The 21,928-nt window shown below is 59.6% G+C and overlaps 1 protein-coding gene across 2 annotated transcripts in view; it reads right to left on the bottom strand.

Moving 5' to 3' along the window:
* Nucleotides 1–21,928, bottom strand: part of map3k22 (mitogen-activated protein kinase kinase kinase 22) — a 146,192-nt gene that overhangs the window by 11,509 nt on the left and 112,755 nt on the right. For both annotated transcript variants that reach the window (XM_055928155.1, XM_055928156.1), the window contains exon 16: nucleotides 4,686–4,815. In XM_055928155.1, coding sequence (XP_055784130.1) covers nucleotides 4,686–4,815 — 130 coding nt within the window. The remainder of the gene's footprint in view (nucleotides 1–4,685; nucleotides 4,816–21,928) is intronic.

The raw sequence follows: 21,928 nt of genomic DNA, 5'->3' as shown, positions 1-21,928 counted from the left end.
ATATACAGGGTGTTACGGTACAGAGTCAATGTGGAGGCTATATACAGGGGGTACCGGTACAGAGTCAATGTGGAGACTATATACAGGGGGTACCAGTACAGAGTCAATGTGGAGGTTATATACAGGGTGTTACGGTACAGAGTCAATGTGGAGGTTATATACAGGGGTTACCGGTACAGAGTCAATGTGGAGAATATATACAGGGTGTTACGGTACAGAGTCAATGTGGAGGCTATATACAGGGTATTACGGTACAGAGTCAATGTGGAGGCTATATACAGGAGGTACCGGTACAGAGTCAATGTGGAGGCTATATACAGGGTATTACGGTACAGAGTCAATGTGGAGGCTATATACAGGGGGTACCGGTACAGAGTCAATGTGGAGGCTATATACAGGGTGTACCGGTACAGAGTCAATGTGGAGGCTATATACAGGGTGTTACGGTACAGAGTCAATGTGGAGACTATATACAGGGTGTTACGGTACAGAGTCAATGTGGAGGCTATATACAGGGTATTACGGTACAGAGTCAATGTGGGGGCTATATACAGGGTATTACGGTACAGAGTCAATGTGGAGGCTATATACAGGGGGTACCGGTACAGAGTCAATGTGGAGGCTATATACAGGGTGTACCGGTACAGAGTCAATGTGGAGGCTATATACAGGGTGTTACGGTACAGAGTCAATGTGGAGGCTATATACAGGGTATTACGGTACAGAGTCAATGTGGAGGCTATATACAGGGGGTACCGGTACAGAGTCAATGTGGAGGCTATATACAGGGTGTACCGGTACAGAGTCAATGTGGAGGCTATATACAGGGGGTACCGGTACAGAGTCAATGTGGAGGCTATATACAGGGTGTACCGGTACAGAGTCAATGTGGAGGCTATATACAGGGTGTTACGGTACAGAGTCAATGTGGAGGCTATATACAGGGGGTACCGGTACAGAGTCAATGTGGAGGCTATATACAGGGTGTTACGGTACAGAGTCAATGTGGAGACTATATACAGGGTGTTACGGTACAGAGTCAATGTGGAGGCTATATACAGGGTATTACGGTACAGAGTCAATGTGGGGGCTATATACAGGGTATTACGGTACAGAGTCAATGTGGAGGCTATATACAGGGGGTACCGGTACAGAGTCAATGTGGAGGCTATATACAGGGTGTACCGGTACAGAGTCAATGTGGAGGCTATATACAGGGTGTTACGGTACAGAGTCAATGTGGAGGCTATATACAGGGTATTACGGTACAGAGTCAATGTGGAGGCTATATACAGGGGGTACCGGTACAGAGTCAATGTGGAGGCTATATACAGGGGGTACCGGTACAGAGTCAATGTGGAGGCTATATACAGGGTGTTACGGTACAGAGTCAATGTGGAGGCTATATACAGGGGGTACCGGTACAGAGTCAATGTGGAGGCTATATACAGGGTGTTACGGTACAGAGTCAATGTGGAGGCTATATACAGGGGGTACCGGTACAGAGTCAATGTGGAGGTTATATACAGGGGGTACCGGTACAGAGTCAATGTGGAGGCTATATACAGGGGGTACCGGTACAGAGTCAATGTGGAGGCTATATACAGGGGGTACCGGTACAGAGTCAATGTGGAGGCTATATACAGGGGGTACCAGTACAGAGTCAATGTGGAGGCTATATACAGGGTGTTATGGTACAGAGTCAATGTGGAGGCTATATACAGGGTGTTACGGTACAGAGTCAATGTGGAGGCTATATACAGGGGGTACCGGTACAGAGTCAATGTGGAGGCTATATACAGGGTGTTACGGTACAGAGTCAATGTGGAGGCTATATACAGGGTGTTATGGTACAGAGTCAATGTGGGGGCTATATACAGGGTGTTACGGTACAGAGTCAATGTGGAGGCTCTATACAGGGTATTACGGTACAGAGTCAATGTGGAGGCTAAACGACATCATAACCGCCATCGATAAGAGACAGTACTGTGCAGCCGTCTTCATCGACCTGGCCAAGGCTTTCAACTCTGTCAATCACCATATTCTTATCGGCAGACTCAACAACCTTGGTCCCAGCCGCCCGTCCAGCATCACTACATCAATGATGTCGCTCTTGCTGCTGGTGATTCTCTGATCCACCTCTACGCAGACGACACCATTTTGTATACATCTGGCCCTTCTTTGGACACTGTGTTAACAAACCTCCAGACGAGCTTCAATGCCATACAACTCTCCTTCCGTGGCCTCCAACTGCTCTTAAATTCTAGTAAAACTAAAAGCATGCTCTTCAACTGATTGCTGCCCGCCCGTCCAGCATCACTACTCTACTGGACGGTTCTGACTTAGAATATGTGGACAACTACAAATACCTAGGTGTCTGGTCAGACTGTAAACTCTCCTTCCAGACTCACATCAAGCATCTCCAATCCAAAGTTAAATCTAGAATCGGCTTCCTATTCCGCAACAAAGCCTCCTTCACTCACGCTGCCAAACATACCCTTGTAAAACTGACTATCCTACCGATCCTCGACTTCGGCGATGTCATTTATAAAATAGCCTCCAACACTCTACTCAGGAAATTGGATGCAGTCTATCACAGTGCCATCCGTTTTGTCACCAAAGCCCCATATACTACCCACCACTGCGACCTGTATGCAAACCCACTGGCTCCAGGTCATCTATAAGTCCATGCTAGGTAAAGCTCTGCCTTATCTCAGCTCGCTGGTCACCATAGCAACACCCACCCCTAGCACGCGCTCCAGGAGGTATATTTCATCCCCAAAGCCAACACCTCCTTTGGCTGCCTTTCCTTCCAGTTGTCTGCTGCCAGTGACTGGAACGAACTGCAAAAATTACTGAAGCTGGAGACTAATATTTCCCTCACTAACTTTAAACATCAGCTATCTGAGCAGCTAACCGATCGCTGCAGCTGTACATAGCCCATCTGTAAATAGCCCACCCAATCTACCTACCTCATCCCCATATTGTTTTTATTTACTTTCTGCTCTTTTGCACACCAGTATCACTACTTACACACCATCATCTGCTCATCTATCACTCCAGTGTTAATCTGCTAAATTGTAATTACTTCGCCACTATGGCCTATTTATTGTCTTACCTCCTCAAGCCATTTACACACCCTGTATATAGACTTTCTTTTTTTTCTATTGTGTTATTGACTCTACAGTTGTTTACTCCATGTGTAACTCTGTGTTGTTGTTTGTGTCACACTGCTTTGCTTTATCTTGGCCAGGTCGCAGTTGTAAATGGGAACTTGTTATCAACTAGCCTACCTGGTTAAATAAAGGTGAAATAAATAAATGAATAAAAGATGGCGTGTATGGCGTTGTGTGGGCGAGCGGTTTGCTGACGTCAACGTTGTGAACAGAGTGCCCCATGGTGGAGGTGGGGTTATGGTACGGGGCAGGCATAAGCTACGGACAACGAATACAAATCGCATTTTATCAATGGCATTTTGAATGCAGAGAGATCCTGAGGCCCATTGTGGTGCCGTTCATTCTGGTCAGTATATTCTCTATGTTGTTGTCTCAAACCTTCAGGAAGCATTTCACTCAGTCTGCACCGGTTGTTTAACAATGTCATGGGATTTGATTTGACACAGATACTCACACCATCCTGTACGTCTGTCAATACAGACGGACCTTTAATATCTCTGTGTGTCAATATGACTGGACCTTTAATATCTCTGTGTGTCAATATGACTGGACCTTTAATATCTCTGTGTGTCAATATGACTGGACCTTTAATATCTCTGTGTGTCAATATGACTGGACCTTTAATATCTCTGTGTGTCAATATGACTGGACCTTTAATATCTCTGTGTGTCAATATGACTGGACCTTTAATATCTCTGTGTGTCAATATGACTGGACCTTTAATATCTCTGTGTGTCAATATGACTGGACCTTTGTTATCTCTGTGTGTCAATATGACTGGACCTTTGTTATCTCTGTGTGTCAATATGACTGGACCTTTAATATCTCTGTGTGTCAATATGACTGGACCTTTAATATCTCTGTGTGTCAATATGACTGGACCTTTAATATCTCTGTGTGTCAATATGACTGGACCTTTAATATCTCTGTGTGTCAATATGACTGGACCTTTAATATCTCTGTGTGTCAATATGACTGGACCTTTAATATCTCTGTGTGTCAATATGACTGGACCTTTAATATCTCTGTGTGTCAATATGACTGGACCTTTAATATCTCTGTGTGTCAATATGACTGGACCTTTAATATCTCTGTGTGTCAATATGACTGGACCTTTAATATCTCTGTGTGTCAATATGACTGGACCTTTAATATCTCTGTGTGTCAATATGACTGGACCTTTAATATCTCTGTGTGTCAATATGACTGGACCTTTAATATCTCTGTGTGTCAATATGACTGGACCTTTAATATCTCTGTGTGTCAATATGACTGGACCTTTAATATCTCTGTGTGTCAATATGACTGGAGCTTTAATATCTCTGTGTGTCAATATGACTGGACCTTTAATATCTCTGTGTGTCAACATGACTGGACCTTTAATATCTCTGTGTGTCAATATGACAGGACCTTTAATATCTCTGTGTGTCAATATGACTGGACCTTTAATATCTCTGTGTGTCAATATGACTGGACCTTTAATATCTCTGTGTGTCAATATGACTGGACCTTTAATATCTCTGTGTACGATCATGTTGCTGTGAAGGTAGAAGACTCCCTGGAGGATCTGTCTGGTGTAGCGCCGCGTCACCTTCTCTGTCAGCGCACCATATGCCTTCAACTGGTCCTTAATGGAACCCTGAAATAGACAGACAGAGAGACTGGTCAGACAGACTGACAGTCAGAGAGAGAGAGACAGACCAGACAGAGAGACTGGTCAGACAGACTGACAGACAGAGAGAGAGAGACAGACCGACCAGACAGAGAGACTGGTCAGACAGACTGACAGTCAGAGAGAGAGAGACAGACCAGACAGAGAGACTGGTCAGACAGACTGACAGACAAAGAGAGAGAGACAGACCGACCAGACAGAGAGACTGGTCAGACAGACTGACAGTCAGAGAGAGAGAGACAGACCAGACAGAGAGACTGGTCAGACAGACTGACAGTCAGAGAGAGAGAGACAGACCAGACAGAGAGACTGGTCAGACAGACTGACAGTCAGAGAGAGAGAGACAGACCAGACAGAGAGACTGGTCAGACAGACTGACAGTCAGAGAGAGAGAGACAGACCAGACAGAGAGACTGGTCAGACAGACTGACAGTCAGAGAGAGAGAGACAGACCAGACAGAGAAAGGACGGAGAGATGAGACAGAGAGACCGAACAGACAGGCCAGACAGACAACCAGACAGACCGAGAGACCAGACCGACCGACAGAGAGACCAGACCGACCGACAGAGAGACCAGACCGACCGACAGAGACCAGACCGACCGACAGAGACCAGACCGACCGACAGAGACCAGACCGACCGACAGAGAGACCAGACCGACCGACAGAGAGACCAGACCGACCGACAGAGAGACCAGACCGACCGACAGAGAGACCAGACCGACCGACAGAGAGACCAGACCGACCGACAGAGAGACCAGACCGACCGACCGGGAGACCAGACCGACCGACCGGGAGACCAGACCTACCGACAGAGAGACCAGACCGACCGACCGGGAGACCAGACCTACCGACAGGGAGACCAGACCGACCGACCGAGACCAGGGTCAGTCATAGTAGTATGATAGGTGTTGTTTTACAGGGTCATAGTAGTATGATAGGTGTTGTTTTACAGGGTCAGTCATAGTAGTATGATAGGTGTTGTTTTACAGGGTCAGTCATAGTAGTATGATAGGTGTTGTTTTACAGGGTCAGTCATAGTAGTACGATAGGTGTTGTTTTACAGGGTCAGCCATAGTAGTATGATAGGTGTTGTTTTACAGGGTCAGTCACAGTAGTATGATAGGTGTTGTTTTACAGGGTCAGTCATAGTAGTATGATAGGTGTTGTTTTACAGGGTCAGTCATAGTAGTATGATAGGTGTTGTTTTACAGGGTCAGTCATAGTAGTATGACAGGTGTTGTTTTACAGGGTCAGTCACAGTAGTATGATAGGTGTTGTTTTACAGGGTCAGTCATAGTAGTATGACAGGTGTTGTTTTACAGGGTCAGTCATAGTAGTATGATAGGTGTTGTTTTACAGGGTCAGCCATAGTAGTATGATAGGTGTTGTTTTACAGGGTCAGTCATAGTAGTATGATAGGTGTTGTTATACAGGGTCAGTCATAGTAGTATGATAGGTGTTGTTTTACAGGGTCAGTCATAGTAGTATGATAGGTGTTGTTTTACATGGTCAGTCATAGTAGTATGATAGGTGTTGTTTTACAGGGTCAGTCATAGTAGTATGATAGGTGTTGTTTTACAGGGTCATAGTAGTATGATAGGTGTTGTTTTACAGGGTCAGTCATAGTAGTATGATAGGTGTTGTTTTACAGGGTCAGTCATAGTAGTATGATAGGTGTTGTTTTACAGGGTCAGTCATAGTAGTATGATAGGTGTTGTTTTACAGGGTCAGTCATAGTAGTATGATAGGTGTTGTTTTACAGGGTCAGTCATAGTAGTATGATAGGTGTTGTTTTACAGGGTCAGTCATAGTAGTATGACAGGTGTTTACGTTGCACTGCCTGGACCTCAGGGCCCATTTTGAGCAGTTTTCTGAAACAGAATACCCTCAGAGGGCAGCATCTCTCCTGTTTTCAGTCCTCAACACCTTCGCCTGGCAGCATTCCCTTCTCTTCCTGTTTTCAGTCCTCAACACCTTCGCCTGGCAGCATTCCCCTCTCTTCCTGTTTTCAGTCCTCAACACCTTCGCCTGGCAGCATTCCCCTCTCTTCCTGTTTTCAGTCCTCAACACCTTCGCCTGGCAGCATTCCCCTCTCTTCCTGTTTTCAGTCCTCAACACCTTCGCCTGGCAGCATTCCCTTCTCTTCCTGTTTTCAGTCCTCAACACCTTCGCCTGGCAGCATTCCCCTCTCTTCCTGTTTTCAGTCCTCAACACCTTCGCCTGGCAGCATTCCCCTCTCTTCCTGTTTTCAGTCCTCAACACCTTCGCCTGGCAGCATTCCCCTCTCTTCCTGTTTTCAGTCCTCAACACCTTCGCCTGGCAGCATTCCCCTCTCTTCCTGTTTTCAGTCCTCAACACCTTCGCCTGGCAGCATTCCCCTCTCTTCCTGTTTTCAGTCCTCAACACCTTCGCCTGGCAGCATTCCCCTCTCTTCCTGTTTTCAGTCCTCAACACCTTCGCCTGGCAGCATTCCCCTCTCTTCCTGTTTTCAGTCCTCAACACCTTCGCCTGGCAGCATTCCCCTCTCTTCCTGTTTTCAGTCCTCAACACCTTCGCCTGGCAGCATTCCCTTCTCTTCCTGTTTTCAGTCCTCAACACCTTCGCCTGGCAGCATTCCCCTCTCTTCCTGTTTTCAGTCCTCAACACCTTCGCCTGGCAGCATTCCCCTCTCTTCCTGTTTTCAGTCCTCAACACCTTCGCCTGGCAGCATTCCCCTCTCTTCCTGTTTTCAGTCCTCAACACCTTCGCCTGGCAGCATTCCCTTCTCTTCCTGTTTTCAGTCCTCAACACCTTCGCCTGGCAGCATTCCCTTCTCTTCCTGTTTTCAGTCCTCAACACCTTCGCCTGGCAGCATTCCCCTCTCTTCCTGTTTTCAGTCCTCAACACCTTCGCCTGGCAGCATTCCCTTCTCTTCCTGTTTTCAGTCCTCAACACCTTTGCCTGGCAGCATTCCCTTCTCTTCCTGTTTTCAGTCCTCTGAGGGGAAACGAGATCTGCTCAGTCACACCTGGGACGTACAACAGATAGACCCTCACCAGAGAAACCAAGGAGCAGGCACCTTCCCCCTCTCCTCCCTCCTCTGTTCTCCCTCTCCTCTGTTCTCCTTCTCCTCTCTTCCCTCTCCCCCCTCCTCTGTCCTCTCCTCTCCTCTGTTCTCCCTCTCCTCTGTCCTCTCCTCCCTCCTCTGTTCTCCTGTCTTCCCTCTCCTCTTCCCTCTCCTCCCTCCTCTGTTCTCCCTCTCCTCTTCCCTCTCCTCTGTTCTCCTGTCTTCCCTCTCCTCTTCCCTCTCCTCTGTCCTCTCCTCCCTCCTCTGTTCTCCCTCTCCTCTTCCCTCTCCTCTGTTCTCCTGTCTTCCCTCTCCTCTTCCCTCTCCTCTGTCCTCTCCTCCCTCCTCTGTTCTCCCTCTCCTCTTCCCTCTCCTCTGTTCTCATGTCCTCCCTCTCTTCTGTTCTCCCTGGCTGGTGCCAGTACCCTTCCACCCCTTTCAGAGGCTGATAGGATCCATCAACGTAGCCAGACCTGACACACTGACTTGGCCCCAGGCCCCAGACCAACACCCTTCCCCCTCTCTGCCAGCTAACCTCAGTAAAAACATGTCCCACGACCAGACAATGTGTGACTAGGACACTTAACACTGCCTCGACACCGCCTCAATCACAGCTGGGACATTAATAACAGGAGCCACTAGGGCAGAGAGGACTGGGACAGTGAGGGGGGGGGGTGGGGGCAGAGAGACCTGGGACAGTGAGGGGGGGCAGAGAGGACTGGGATAGTGGGGGGGGGGGGGGGGGGGCAGAGAGGACTGGGACAGTGAGGGGGGGGGGGGGGCAGAGAGACCTGGGACAGTGAGGGGGGGCAGAGAGGACTGGGATAGTGGGGGGGGGGCAGAGAGGACTGGGACAGTGAGGGGGGGGGGGCAGAGAGACCTGGGACAGTGAGGGGGGGCAGAGAGGACTGGGACAGTAATAACAGGGGCCACTAGGGCAGAGAGGACTGGGACAGTGAGGGGGGGGGGGGGGGGGCAGAGAGACCTGGGACAGTGAGGGGGGGGGTGGGGGCAGAGAGACCTGGGACAGTGAGGGGGGGCAGAGAGGACTGGGATAGTGGGGGGGGGGGGGCAGAGAGGACTGGGACAGTGAGGGGGGGGGGGGGGCAGAGAGACCTGGGACAGTGAGGGGGGGCAGAGAGGACTGGGATAGTGGGGGGGGGGGCATAGAGGACTGGGACAGTGAGGGGGGGGGGCAGAGAGACCTGGGACAGTGAGGGGCGGCAGAGAGGACTGGGACAGTGAGGGGGGGGGCAGAGAGGACTGGGACAGTAATAACAGGGGCCACTAGGGCAGAGAGGACTGGGACAGTGAGGGGGGGGGGGGGCAGAGAGACCTGGGACAGTGAGGGGGGGCAGAGAGGACTGGGACAGTGAGGGAGTGGCAGAGAGACCTGGGATAGTGAGGGGGGGGGGGGGCAGAGAGACCTGGGACAGTGAGGGGGGGCAGAGAGGACTGGGACAGTGAGGGAGGGGCAGAGAGGACTGGGACAGTGATGGGGGGGGGGGCAGAGAGGACTGGGACAGTGAGGGGGGGGGGGCAGAGAGACCTGGGACAGTGAGGGGGGGCAGAGAGGACTGGGATAGTGGGGGGGGGCAGAGAGGACTGGGACAGTGAGGGGGGGGGGGGGGCAGAGAGACCTGGGACAGTGAGGGGGGGGCAGAGAGGACTGGGACAGTGAGGGAGGGGCAGAGAGACCTGGGATAGTGAGGGGGGGGGGGCAGAGAGACCTGGGACAGTGAGGGGGGGCAGAGAGACCTGGGACAGTGAGGGGGGGGGGGCAGAGAGGACTGGGACAGTGAGGGGGGGGGGGGCAGAGAGGACTGGGACAGTGAGGGGGGGGGGCAGAGAGGACTGGGACAGTGAGGGGGGGGGGGGGGGGCAGAGAGACCTGGGACAGTGAGGGGGGGGGCAGAGAGGACTGGGACAGTGAGGGGGGGGGGGGCAGAGAGACCTGGGACAGTGAGGGGGGGCAGAGAGGACTGGGATAGTGGGGGGGGGGGGCCAGAGAGGACTGGGACAGTGAGGGGGGGGGGGGGCAGAGAGACCTGGGACAGTGAGGGGGGGCAGAGAGGACTGGGACAGTGAGGGGGGGCAGAGAGGACTGGGATAGTGGGGGGGGGGGGGGGCAGAGAGGACTGGGACAGTGAGGGGGGGGGGGGGCAGAGAGACCTGGGACAGTGAGGGGGGGCAGAGAGGACTGGGATAGTGGGGGGGGGGCAGAGAGGACTGGGACAGTGAGGGGGGGGGGGCAGAGAGACCTGGGACAGTGAGGGGCGGCAGAGAGGACTGGGACAGTGAGGGGGGGGGCAGAGAGGACTGGGACAGTAATAACAGGGGCCACTAGGGCAGAGAGGACTGGGACAGTGAGGGGGGGGGGGGGGGCAGAGAGACCTGGGACAGTGAGGGGGGGGGTGGGGGCAGAGAGACCTGGGACAGTGAGGGGGGGCAGAGAGGACTGGGATAGTGGGGGGGGGGGGCAGAGAGGACTGGGACAGTGAGGGGGGGGGGGGGGGGCAGAGAGACCTGGGACAGTGAGGGGGGGCAGAGAGGACTGGGATAGTGGGGGGGGGGGGCAGAGAGGACTGGGACAGTGAGGGGGGGGGGGGGGGCAGAGAGACCTGGGACAGTGAGGGGCGGCAGAGAGGACTGGGACAGTGAGGGGGGGGGCAGAGAGGACTGGGACAGTAATAACAGGGGCCACTAGGGCAGAGAGGACTGGGACAGTGAGGGGGGGGGGGGGGCAGAGAGACCTGGGACAGTGAGGGAGGGGCAGAGAGACCTGGGATAGTGAGGGGGGGGGGGGCAGAGAGGACTGGGACAGTGAGGGAGGGGCAGAGAGACCTGGGATAGTGAGGGGGGGGGGCAGAGAGACCTGGGACAGTGAGGGGGGGCAGAGAGACCTGGGACAGTGAGGGGGGGGGGGGCAGAGAGGACAGGGACAGTGAGGGGGGGGGCAGAGAGGACTGGGACAGTGAGGGGGGGGGGGCAGAGAGGACTGGGACAGTGAGGGGGGGGGGGGGCAGAGAGACCTGGGACAGTGAGGGGGGGCAGAGAGGACTGGGATAGTGGGGGGGGGGGGCAGAGAGGACTGGGACAGTGAGGGGGGGGCAGAGAGACCTGGGACAGTGAGGGGGGGCAGAGAGGACTGGGACAGTGAGGGAGGGGTAGAGAGACCTGGGATAGTGAGGGAGGGCAGAGAGGACTGGGATAGTGGGGGGGGGCAGAGAGGACTGGGACAGTGAGGGGGGGGGGGGCAGAGAGACCTGGGACAGTGAGGGGGGGCAGAGAGGACTGGGACAGTGAGGGAGGGGCAGAGAGGACTGGGACAGTGATGGGGGGGGGCAGAGAGGACTGGGACAGTGAGGGGGGGGGGGCAGAGAGACCTGGGACAGTGAGGGGGGGCAGAGAGGACTGGGATAGTGGGGGGGGGCAGAGAGGACTGGGACAGTGAGGGGGGGGGGGGGGCAGAGAGACCTGGGACAGTGAGGGGGGGGCAGAGAGGACTGGGACAGTGAGGGAGGGGCAGAGAGACCTGGGATAGTGAGGGGGGGGGGGCAGAGAGACCTGGGACAGTGAGGGGGGGCAGAGAGACCTGGGACAGTGAGGGGGGGGGGGCAGAGAGGACTGGGACAGTGAGGGGGGGGGGGGGCAGAGAGGACTGGGACAGTGAGGGGGGGGGCAGAGAGGACTGGGACAGTGAGGGGGGGGGGGGGGGCAGAGAGACCTGGGACAGTGAGGGGGGGGGGCAGAGAGGACTGGGACAGTGAGGGGGGGGGGGGCAGAGAGACCTGGGACAGTGAGGGGGGGCAGAGAGGACTGGGATAGTGGGGGGGGGGGCCAGAGAGGACTGGGACAGTGAGGGGGGGGGGGGCAGAGAGACCTGGGACAGTGAGGGGGGGGCAGAGAGGACTGGGACAGTGAGGGGGGGCAGAGAGGACTGGGATAGTGGGGGGGGGGGGGGGCAGAGAGGACTGGGACAGTGAGGGGGGGGGGGCAGAGAGACCTGGGACAGTGAGGGGGGGCAGAGAGGACTGGGATAGTGGGGGGGGGGCAGAGAGGACTGGGACAGTGAGGGGGGGGGGGGCAGAGAGACCTGGGACAGTGAGGGGCGGCAGAGAGGACTGGGACAGTGAGGGGGGGGGCAGAGAGGACTGGGACAGTAATAACAGGGGCCACTAGGGCAGAGAGGACTGGGACAGTGAGGGGGGGGGGGGGGGCAGAGAGACCTGGGACAGTGAGGGGGGGGGGTGGGGGCAGAGAGACCTGGGACAGTGAGGGGGGGCAGAGAGGACTGGGATAGTGGGGGGGGGGGGGCAGAGAGGACTGGGACAGTGAGGGGGGGGGGGGGGGGCAGAGAGACCTGGGACAGTGAGGGGGGGCAGAGAGGACTGGGATAGTGGGGGGGGGGGGCAGAGAGGACTGGGACAGTGAGGGGGGGGGGGGGGCAGAGAGACCTGGGACAGTGAGGGGCGGCAGAGAGGACTGGGACAGTGAGGGGGGGGGCAGAGAGGACTGGGACAGTAATAACAGGGGCCACTAGGGCAGAGAGGACTGGGACAGTGAGGGGGGGGGGGGGGGCAGAGAGACCTGGGACAGTGAGGGAGGGGCAGAGAGACCTGGGATAGTGAGGGGGGGGGGGGCAGAGAGGACTGGGACAGTGAGGGAGGGGCAGAGAGACCTGGGATAGTGAGGGGGGGGGGCAGAGAGACCTGGGACAGTGAGGGGGGGCAGAGAGACCTGGGACAGTGAGGGGGGGGGGGCAGAGAGGACAGGGACAGTGAGGGGGGGGGCAGAGAGGACTGGGACAGTGAGGGGGGGGGGGCAGAGAGGACTGGGACAGTGAGGGGGGGGGGGGCAGAGAGACCTGGGACAGTGAGGGGGGGCAGAGAGGACTGGGATAGTGGGGGGGGGGGGGCAGAGAGGACTGGGACAGTGAGGGGGGGGCAGAGAGACCTGGGACAGTGAGGGGGGGCAGAGAGGACTGGGACAGTGAGGGAGGGGTAGAGAGACCTGGGATAGTGAGGGAGGGCAGAGAGGACTGGGATAGTGGGGGGGGCAGAGAGGACTGGGACAGTGAGGGGGGGGGGGGCAGAGAGACCTGGGACAGTGAGGGGGGGCAGAGAGGACTGGGACAGTAATAACAGGGGCCACTAGGGCGGAGAGGACTGGGACAGTGAGGGGGGGGGGCAGAGAGACCTGGGACAGTGAGGGGGGGCAGAGAGGACTGGGATAGTGGGGGGGGGGCAGAGAGGACTGGGACAGTGAGGGGGGGGGGCAGAGAGACCTGGGACAGTGAGGGGGGGCAGAGAGGACTGGGACAGTGAGGGAGGGGCAGAGAGGACTGGGACAGTGATGGGGGGGGGGGGCAGAGAGGACTGGGACAGTGAGGGGGGGGGGGCAGAGAGACCTGGGACAGTGAGGGGGGGCAGAGAGGACTGGGATAGTGGGGGGGGGCAGAGAGGACTGGGACAGTGAGGGGGGGGGGGGGGCAGAGAGACCTGGGACAGTGAGGGGGGGGCAGAGAGGACAGGGACAGTGAGGGAGGGGCAGAGAGACCTGGGATAGTGAGGGGGGGGGGGGCAGAGAGACCTGGGACAGTGATGGGGGGCAGAGAGACCTGGGACAGTGAGGGGGGGGGGGCAGAGAGGACTGGGACAGTGAGGGGGGGGGGCAGAGAGGACTGGGACAGTGAGGGGGGGGGCAGAGAGGACTGGGACAGTGAGGGGGGGGGGCAGAGAGACCTGGGACAGTGAGGGGGGGGGCAGAGAGGACTGGGACAGTGAGGGGGGGGGGGGCAGAGAGACCTGGGACAGTGAGGGGGGGCAGAGAGGACTGGGATAGTGGGGGGGGGGGGCCAGAGAGGACTGGGACAGTGAGGGGGGGGGGGGCAGAGAGACCTGGGACAGTGAGGGGGGGCAGAGAGGACTGGGACAGTGAGGGAGGGGTAGAGAGACCTGGGATAGTGAGGGAGGGCAGAGAGGACTGGGATAGTGGGGGGGGGGGCAGAGAGGACTGGGACAGTGAGGGAGGGGTAGAGAGACCTGGGACAGTGAGGGGGGGCAGAAGAGGACTGTGATAGTGGGGGGGGGGGGGCAGAGAGGACTGGGACAGTGGGGGGGGGGGGCAGAGAGACCTGGGACAGTGAGGGGGGCAGAGAGACCTGGGACAGTGAGGGAGGGGTAGAGAGACCTGGGATAGTGAGGGAGGGCAGAGAGGACTGGGATAGTGGGGGGGGGCAGAGAGGACTGGGACAGTGAGGGGGGGGGGGGCAGAGAGACCTGGGACAGTGAGGGGGGGCAGAGAGGACTGGGACAGTAATAACAGGGGCCACTAGGGCGGAGAGGACTGGGACAGTGAGGGGGGGGGGCAGAGAGACCTGGGACAGTGAGGGGGGGCAGAGAGGACTGGGATAGTGGGGGGGGGGGCAGAGAGGACTGGGACAGTGAGGGGGGGAGGCAGAGAGACCTAGGACAGTGAGGGGGGGCAGAGAGGACTGGGACAGTGAGGGGGGGGGGGGCAGAGAGACCTGGGACAGTGAGGGGGGGGGGGGCAGAGAGACCTGGGACAGTGAGGTGGGGGGGGGCAGAGAGACCTGGGACAGTGAGGGGGGGCAGAGAGGACTGGGATAGTGGGGGGGGGGGGGCCAGAGAGGACTGGGACAGTGAGGGGGGGGGGGCAGAGAGACCTGGGACAGTGAGGGGGGGCAGAGAGGACTGGGACAGTGAGGGAGGGGTAGAGAGACCTGGGATAGTGAGGGAGGGCAGAGAGGACTGGGATAGTGGGGGGGGGGGGCAGAGAGGACTGGGACAGTGAGGGAGGGGTAGAGAGACCTGGGACAGTGAGGGGGGGCAGAAGAGGACTGTGATAGTGGGGGGGGGGGGGGGGGGGCAGAGAGGACTGGGACAGTGGGGGGGGGGGGCAGAGAGACCTGGGACAGTGAGGGGGGCAGAGAGACCTGGGACAGTGAGGGGGGGCAGAGAGGACTGGGACAGTGAGGGAGGGGCAGAGAGACCTGGGACAGTGAGGGGGGGGGGGCAGAGAGATCTGAGAAAGTGAGGGGGGGGCAGAGAGGACTGGGACAGTGAGGGGGGGGGCAGAGAGGACTGGGACAGTGAGGGAGGGGCAGAGAGACCTGGGATAGTGAGGGGGGGGGGGGCAGAGAGGACTGGGACAGTGGGGGGGGGGGGCAGAGAGACCTGGGACAGTGAGGGAGGGAGGCAGAGAGACCTGGGACAGTAATAACAGGGGCCACTAGGGCAGAGAGGGCGGGGGGGGGGGGGGGGGCAGAGAGACCTGGGACAGTGGGGGAGGCAGAGAGGACTGGGACAGTGAGGGGGGGGGGGGGGGGCAGAGAGACCTGGGACAGTGAGGGGGGGGGGGCAGAGAGACCTGGGACAGTGAGGGGGGGCAGAGAGGACAGAGAGGAATGGGACAGTGGGGGAGGCAGAGAGGACTGGGACAGTGGGGGGGGGGGGGGGGGCAGAGAGGACTGGGACAGTGAGGGGGGGGGGGGCAGAGAGGACTGGGACAGTGAGGGAGGGGTAGAGAGACCTGGGACAGTGAGGGGGGGCAGAAGAGGACTGTGATAGTGGGGGGGGGGGGGGGGGCAGAGAGGACTGGGACAGTGAGGGGGGGGGGGGGCATAGAGGACTGGGACAGTGGGGGGGGGGGGGCAGAGAGACCTGGGACAGTGAGGGGGGGGGGCAGAGAGACCTGGGACAGTGAGGGGGGGCAGAGAGGACAGAGAGGAATGGGACAGTGGGGGAGGCAGAGAGGACTGGGACAGTGGGGGGGGGGGGGGGGCAGAGAGGACTGGGACAGTGAGGGGGGGGGGGGCAGAGAGGACTGGGACAGTGAGGGAGGGGTAGAGAGACCTGGGACAGTGAGGGGGGGCAGAAGAGGACTGTGATAGTGGGGGGGGGGGGGGGGGGGCAGAGAGGACTGAGACAGTGGGGGGGGGGCAGAGAGACCTGGGACAGTGAGGGGGGCAGAGAGACCTGGGACAGTGAGGGAGGGGTAGAGAGACCTGGGATAGTGAGGGAGGGCAGAGAGGACTGGGATAGTGGGGGGGGGCAGAGAGGACTGGGACAGTGAGGGGGGGGGGGGGCAGAGAGACCTGGGACAGTGAGGGGGGGCAGAGAGGACTGGGACAGTAATAACAGGGGCCACTAGGGCGGAGAGGACTGGGACAGTGAGGGGGGGGGGCAGAGAGACCTGGGACAGTGAGGGGGGCCAGAGAGGACTGGGATAGTGGGGGGGGGGGGGCAGAGAGGACTGGGACAGTGAGGGGGGGAGGCAGAGAGACCTGGGACAGTGAGGGGGGGCAGAGAGGACTGGGACAGTGAGGGAGGGGCAGAGAGGACTGGGACAGTGATGGGGGGGGGCAGAGAGGACTGGGACAGTGAGGGGGGGGGGGCAGAGAGACCTGGGACAGTGAGGGGGGGCAGAGAGGACTGGGATAGTGGGGGGGGGCAGAGAGGACTGGGACAGTGAGGGGGGGGGGGGGCAGAGAGACCTGGGACAGTGAGGGGGGGGCAGAGAGGACTGGGACAGTGAGGGAGGGGCAGAGAGACCTGGGATAGTGAGGGGGGGGGGCAGAGAGACCTGGGACAGTGAGGGGGGGCAGAGAGACCTGGGACAGTGAGGGGGGGGGGGCAGAGAGGACTGGGACAGTGAGGGGGGGGGGCAGAGAGGACTGGGACAGTGAGGGGGGGGGCAGAGAGGACTGGGACAGTGAGGGGGGGGGGGGGCAGAGAGACCTGGGACAGTGAGGGGGGGGGGGGGCAGAGAGACCTGGGACAGTGAGGGGGGGGGGGGCAGAGAGACCTGGGACAGTGAGGGGGGGCAGAGAGGACTGGGATAGTGGGGGGGGGGGCCAGAGAGGACTGGGACAGTGAGGGGGGGGGGCAGAGAGACCTGGGACAGTGAGGGGGGGCAGAGAGGACTGGGACAGTGAGGGAGGGGTAGAGAGACCTGGGATAGTGAGGGAGGGCAGAGAGGACTGGGATAGTGGGGGGGGGGGCAGAGAGGACTGGGACAGTGAGGGAGGGGTAGAGAGACCTGGGACAGTGAGGGGGGGCAGAAGAGGACTGTGATAGTGGGGGGGGGGGGGGGGGGCAGAGAGGACTGGGACAGTGGGGGGGGGGGGGGCAGAGAGACCTGGGACAGTGAGGGGGGCAGAGAGACCTGGGACAGTGAGGGGGGGCAGAGAGGACTGGGACAGTGAGGGAGGGGCAGAGAGACCTGGGACAGTGAGGGGGGGGGGGGCAGAGAGATCTGAGAAAGTGAGGGGGGGGCAGAGAGGACTGGGACAGTGAGGGGGGGGGGCAGAGAGGACTGGGACAGTGAGGGAGGGGCAGAGAGACCTGGGATAGTGAGGGGGGGGGGGGGCAGAGAGACCTGGGACAGTGAGGGGGGGAGGCAGAGAGACTTGGGACAGTGAGGGGCGGCAGAGAGGACTGGGATAGTGAGGGGGGGGCAGAGAGGACTGGGACAGTGAGGGAGGGGCAGAGAGACCTGGGACAGTGAGGGGGGGGGGGCAGAGAGACCTGAGACAGTGAGGGGGGGGGCAGAGAGGACTGGGACGGTGAGGGGGGGGGGGCAGAGAGGACTGGGACAGTGAGGGGGGAGGGGGGGCAGAGAGGACTGGGACAGTGAGGGGGGGGGGCAGAGAGGACTGGGACAGTGGGGGGGGGGGGCAGAGAGACCTGGGACAGTGAGGGAGGGAGGCAGAGAGACCTGGGACAGTAATAACAGGGGCCACTAGGGCAGAGAGGGCGGGGGGGGGGGGGGCAGAGAGACCTGGGACAGTGGGGGAGGCAGAGAGGACTGGGACAGTGAGGGGGGGGGGGGGGGCAGAGAGACCTGGGACAGTGAGGGGGGGGGGGGCAGAGAGACCTGGGACAGTGAGGGGGGGGGGACAGAGAGGACAGAGAGGAATGGGACAGTGGGGGAGGCAGAGAGGACTGGGACAGTGGGGGGGGGGGGGCAGAGAGGACTGGGACAGTGAGGGGGTGGGGGGGCAGAGAGACCTGGGACAGTGAGGGGGGGCAGAGAGGACTGGGACAGTGAGGGAGGGGTAGAGAGACCTGGGATAGTGAGGGAGGGCAGAGAGACCTGGGACAGTGAGGGGGGGGGGCAGAGAGGACTGGGACAGTGAGGGGGGGGGGGGGCAGAGAGGACTGGGACAGTGAGGGGGGGAGGGCAGAGAGGACTGGGACAGTGAGGGGGGGGGGGGGGGCAGAGAGGACTGGGACAGTGAGGGGGGGGGGGGGGGGGCAGAGAGACCTGGGACAGTGAGGGGGGGCAGAGAGGACTGGGATAGTGGGGGGGGGGGGGGGGCAGAGAGACCTGGGACAGTGAGGGGGGGGGGGGGCAGAGAGACCTGGGACAGTGAGGGGGGGCAGAGAGGACTGGGACAGTGAGGGAGGGGTAGAGAGACCTGGGATAGTGAGGGAGGGCAGAGAGGACTGGGATAGTGAGGGAGGGGTAGAGAGACATGGGACAGTGAGGGGGGGCAGAAGAGGACTGTGATAGTGGGGGGGGGGGGGGGGGGGCAGAGAGGACTGGGACAGTGAGGGGGGGGGCAGAGAGACCTGAGAAAGTGAGGGGGGGGGGGGCAGAGAGGACTGGGACAGTGAGGGGGGGGCAGAGAGGACTGGGACAGTGAGGGAGGGGCAGAGAGACCTGGGATAGTGAGGGGGGGGGGGCAGAGAGACCTGGGACAGTGAGGGGGGGAGGCAGAGAGACCTGGGACAGTGAGGGGCGGCAGAGAGGACTGGGATAGTGAGGGGGGGCAGAGAGGACTGGGACAGTGAGGGGGGGGGGGCAGAGAGGACTGGGACAGTGAGGGGGGGGGGCAGAGAGGACTGGGACAGGGGGGGGGGGGGGGGGGGCAGAGAGACCTGGGACAGTGAGGGAGGGAGGCAGAGAGACCTGGGACAGTAATAACAGGGGCCACTAGGGCAGAGAGGGCGGGGGGGGGGGGGGGGGGGGGGGGCAGAGAGACCTGGGACAGTGGGGGAGGCAGAGAGGACTGGGACAGTGAGGGGGGGGGGGGGCAGAGAGACCTGGGACAGTGAGGGGGGGGGGGGGCAGAGAGACCTGGGACAGTGAGGGGGGGCAGAGAGGACTGGGACAGTGAGGGAGGGGCAGAGAGACCTGGGACAGTGAGGGGGGGAAAGGGGGGGGCAGAGAGGACTGGGACAGTGAGGGGGGGCAGAGAGGACAGAGAGGAATGGGACAGTGGGGGAGGCAGAGAGGACTGGGACAGTGGGGGGGGGGGGCAGAGAGGACTGGGACAGTGAGGGGGGGCAGAGAGGACAGAGAGGACTGGGACAGTGGGGGGGGGGGGGGCAGAGAGGACTGGGACAGTGAGGGGGGGGGGCAGAGAGACCTGGGACAGTGAGGGGGGGCAGAGAGGACTGGGACAGTGAGGGAGGGGCAGAGAGACCTGGGACAGTGAGGGGGGGGGGGGGCAGAGAGGACTGGGACAGTGAGGGGGGGGAGGGCAGAGAGGACTGGGACAGTGAGGGGGGGGGGGCAGAGAGGACTGGGACAGTGAGGGGGGGGGGGGGCAGAGAGACCTGGGACAGTGAGGGGGGCAGAGAGGACTGGGATAGTGGGGGGGGGGGGGGGGCAGAGAGACCTGGGACAGTGAGGGGGGGGGGGGGCAGAGAGACCTGGGACAGTGAGGGGGGGCAGAGAGGACTGGGACAGTGAGGGAGGGGTAGAGAGACCTGGGATAGTGAGGGAGGGCAGAGAGGACTGGGATAGTGGGGGGGGGGGGGGGGCAGAGAGGACTGGGACAGTGAGGGAGGGGTAGAGAGACATGGGACAGTGAGGGGGGGCAGAAGAGGACTGTGATAGTGGGGGGGGGGGAGGGGCAGAGAGGACTGGGACAGTGAGGGGGGGGGGGGCAGAGAGACCTGGGACAGTGAGGGGGGCAGAGAGACCTGGGACAGTGAGGGGGGGCAGAGAGGACTGGGACAGTGAGGGAGGGGCAGAGAGACCTGGGACAGTGAGGGGGGGGGGGGGGCAGAGAGACCTGAGACAGTGAGGGGGGGGGCAGAGAGGACTGGGACGGTGAGGGGGGGGGGGGGCAGAGAGGACTGGGACAGTGAGGGAGGGGCAGAGAGACCTGGGATAGTGAGGGGGGGGGGGGGCAGAGAGACCTGGGACAGTGAGGGGGGGAGGCAGAGAGACCTGGGACAGTGAGGGGCGGCAGAGAGGACTGGGATAGTGAGGGGGGGCAGAGAGGTCTGGGACAGTGAGGGGGGGGGGGGGCAGAGAGGACTGGGACAGTGAGGGGGGAGGGGGGGCAGAGAGGACTGGGACAGTGAGGGGGGGGGGGGGGGCAGAGAGACCTGGGACAGTGAGGGGGGGGGCGGGGGCAGAGAGACCTGGGACAGTGAGGGAGGGCAGAGAGGACAGAGAGGACTGGGACAGTGGGGGGGGGGGGGGGCAGAGAGACCTGGGACAGTGAGGGGGGGGGGGCAGAGAGGATTGGGACAGTGGGGGAGGCAGAGAGGACTGGGACAGTGGGGGGGGGGGGGGGGGGGGGGGCAGAGAGACCTGGGACAGTGAGGGGGGGGGGGCAGAGAGGATTGGGACAGTGGGGGAGGCAGAGAGGACTGGGACAGTGGGGGAGGCAGAGAGCACTGGGACAGTGAGGGGGGGGGGGAGGGCAGAGAGACATGGGACAGTGAGGGGGGGGGGGGGCAGAGAGACCTGGGACAGTGGGGGAGGCAGAGAGGACTGGGACAGTGAGGGGGGGGGGGGGGCAGAGAGACCTGGGACAGTGAGGGGGGGGGGGGGGCAGAGAGACCTGGGACAGTGAGGGGGGGCAGAGAGGACTGGGACAGTAATAACAGGGGCCACTAGGGCAGAGAGGACTGGGACAGTGAGGGGGGGGGGGGGGGGGGGGGGGGGGCAGAGAGACCTGGGACAGTGAGGGGGGGGCAGAGAGGACTGGGACAGTAATAACAGGGGCCACTAGGGCAGAGACCTGGGGCAGAGAGACCTGGGACAGTGGGGGAGGCCGAGAGGACTGGGACAGTGAGGGGGGTGGGGGGGGGGGGCAGAGAGGTCTGGTTAAATAAAGAATTGGGACTGGGTAAAGAGGAGGAGGGGCAGAGAGGTCTAGTTAAATAAAGAATTGGGACTGGGTAAAGAGGTGGGGGGCAGAGAGGTCTAGTTAAATAAAGAATTGGGACTGGGTAAAGAGGAGGGGGGCAGAGAGGTCTAGTTAAATAAAGAATTGGGACTGGGTAAAGAGGAGGGGGGCAGAGAGGTCTAGTTAAATAAAGAATTGGGACTGGGTAAAGAGGAGGAGGAGCAGAGAGGTCTAGTTAAATAAAGAATTGGGACTGGGTAAAGAGGAGGGGGGCAGAGAGGTCTAGTTAAATAAAGAATTGGGACTGGGTAAAGAGGAGGGGGGCAGAGAGGTCTAGTTAAATAAAGAATTGGGACTGGGTAAAGAGGAGGGGGGCAGAGAGGTCTAGTTAAATAAAGAATTGGGACTGGGTAAAGAGGGGGTCAGAGAGGTCTAGTTAAATAAAGAATTGGGACTGGGTAAAGAGGAGGGGGGCAGAGAGGTCTAGTTAAATAAAGAATTGGGACTGGGTAAAGAGGAGGGGGGCAGAGAGGTCTAGTTAAATAAAGAATTGGGACTGGGTAAAGAGGAGGGGGGCAGAGAGGTCTAGTTAAATAAAGAATTGGGACTGGGTAAAGAGGAGGGGGGCAGAGAGGTCTAGTTAAATAAAGAATTGGGACTGGGTAAAGAGGAGGGGGGCAGAGAGGTCTAGTTAAATAAAGAATTGGGACTGGGTAAAGAGGAGGGGGGCAGAGAGGTCTAGTTAAATAAAGAATTGGGACTGGGTAAAGAGGGGGGCAGAGAGGTCTAGTTAAATAAAGAATTGGGACTGGGTAAAGAGGAGGAGGGGCAGAGAGGTCTAGTTAAATAAAGAATTGGGACTGGGTAAAGAGGAGGGGGGCAGAGAGGTCTAGTTAAATAAAGAATTGGGACTGG

Source organism: Salvelinus fontinalis, chromosome 7, assembly GCF_029448725.1.
Source record: "Salvelinus fontinalis isolate EN_2023a chromosome 7, ASM2944872v1, whole genome shotgun sequence".
Lineage (NCBI taxonomy): Eukaryota > Metazoa > Chordata > Actinopteri > Salmoniformes > Salmonidae > Salvelinus > Salvelinus fontinalis.
Note: the sequence above shows the minus strand (reverse complement) of the source record. Positions and strands in the feature narration are given on the sequence as shown.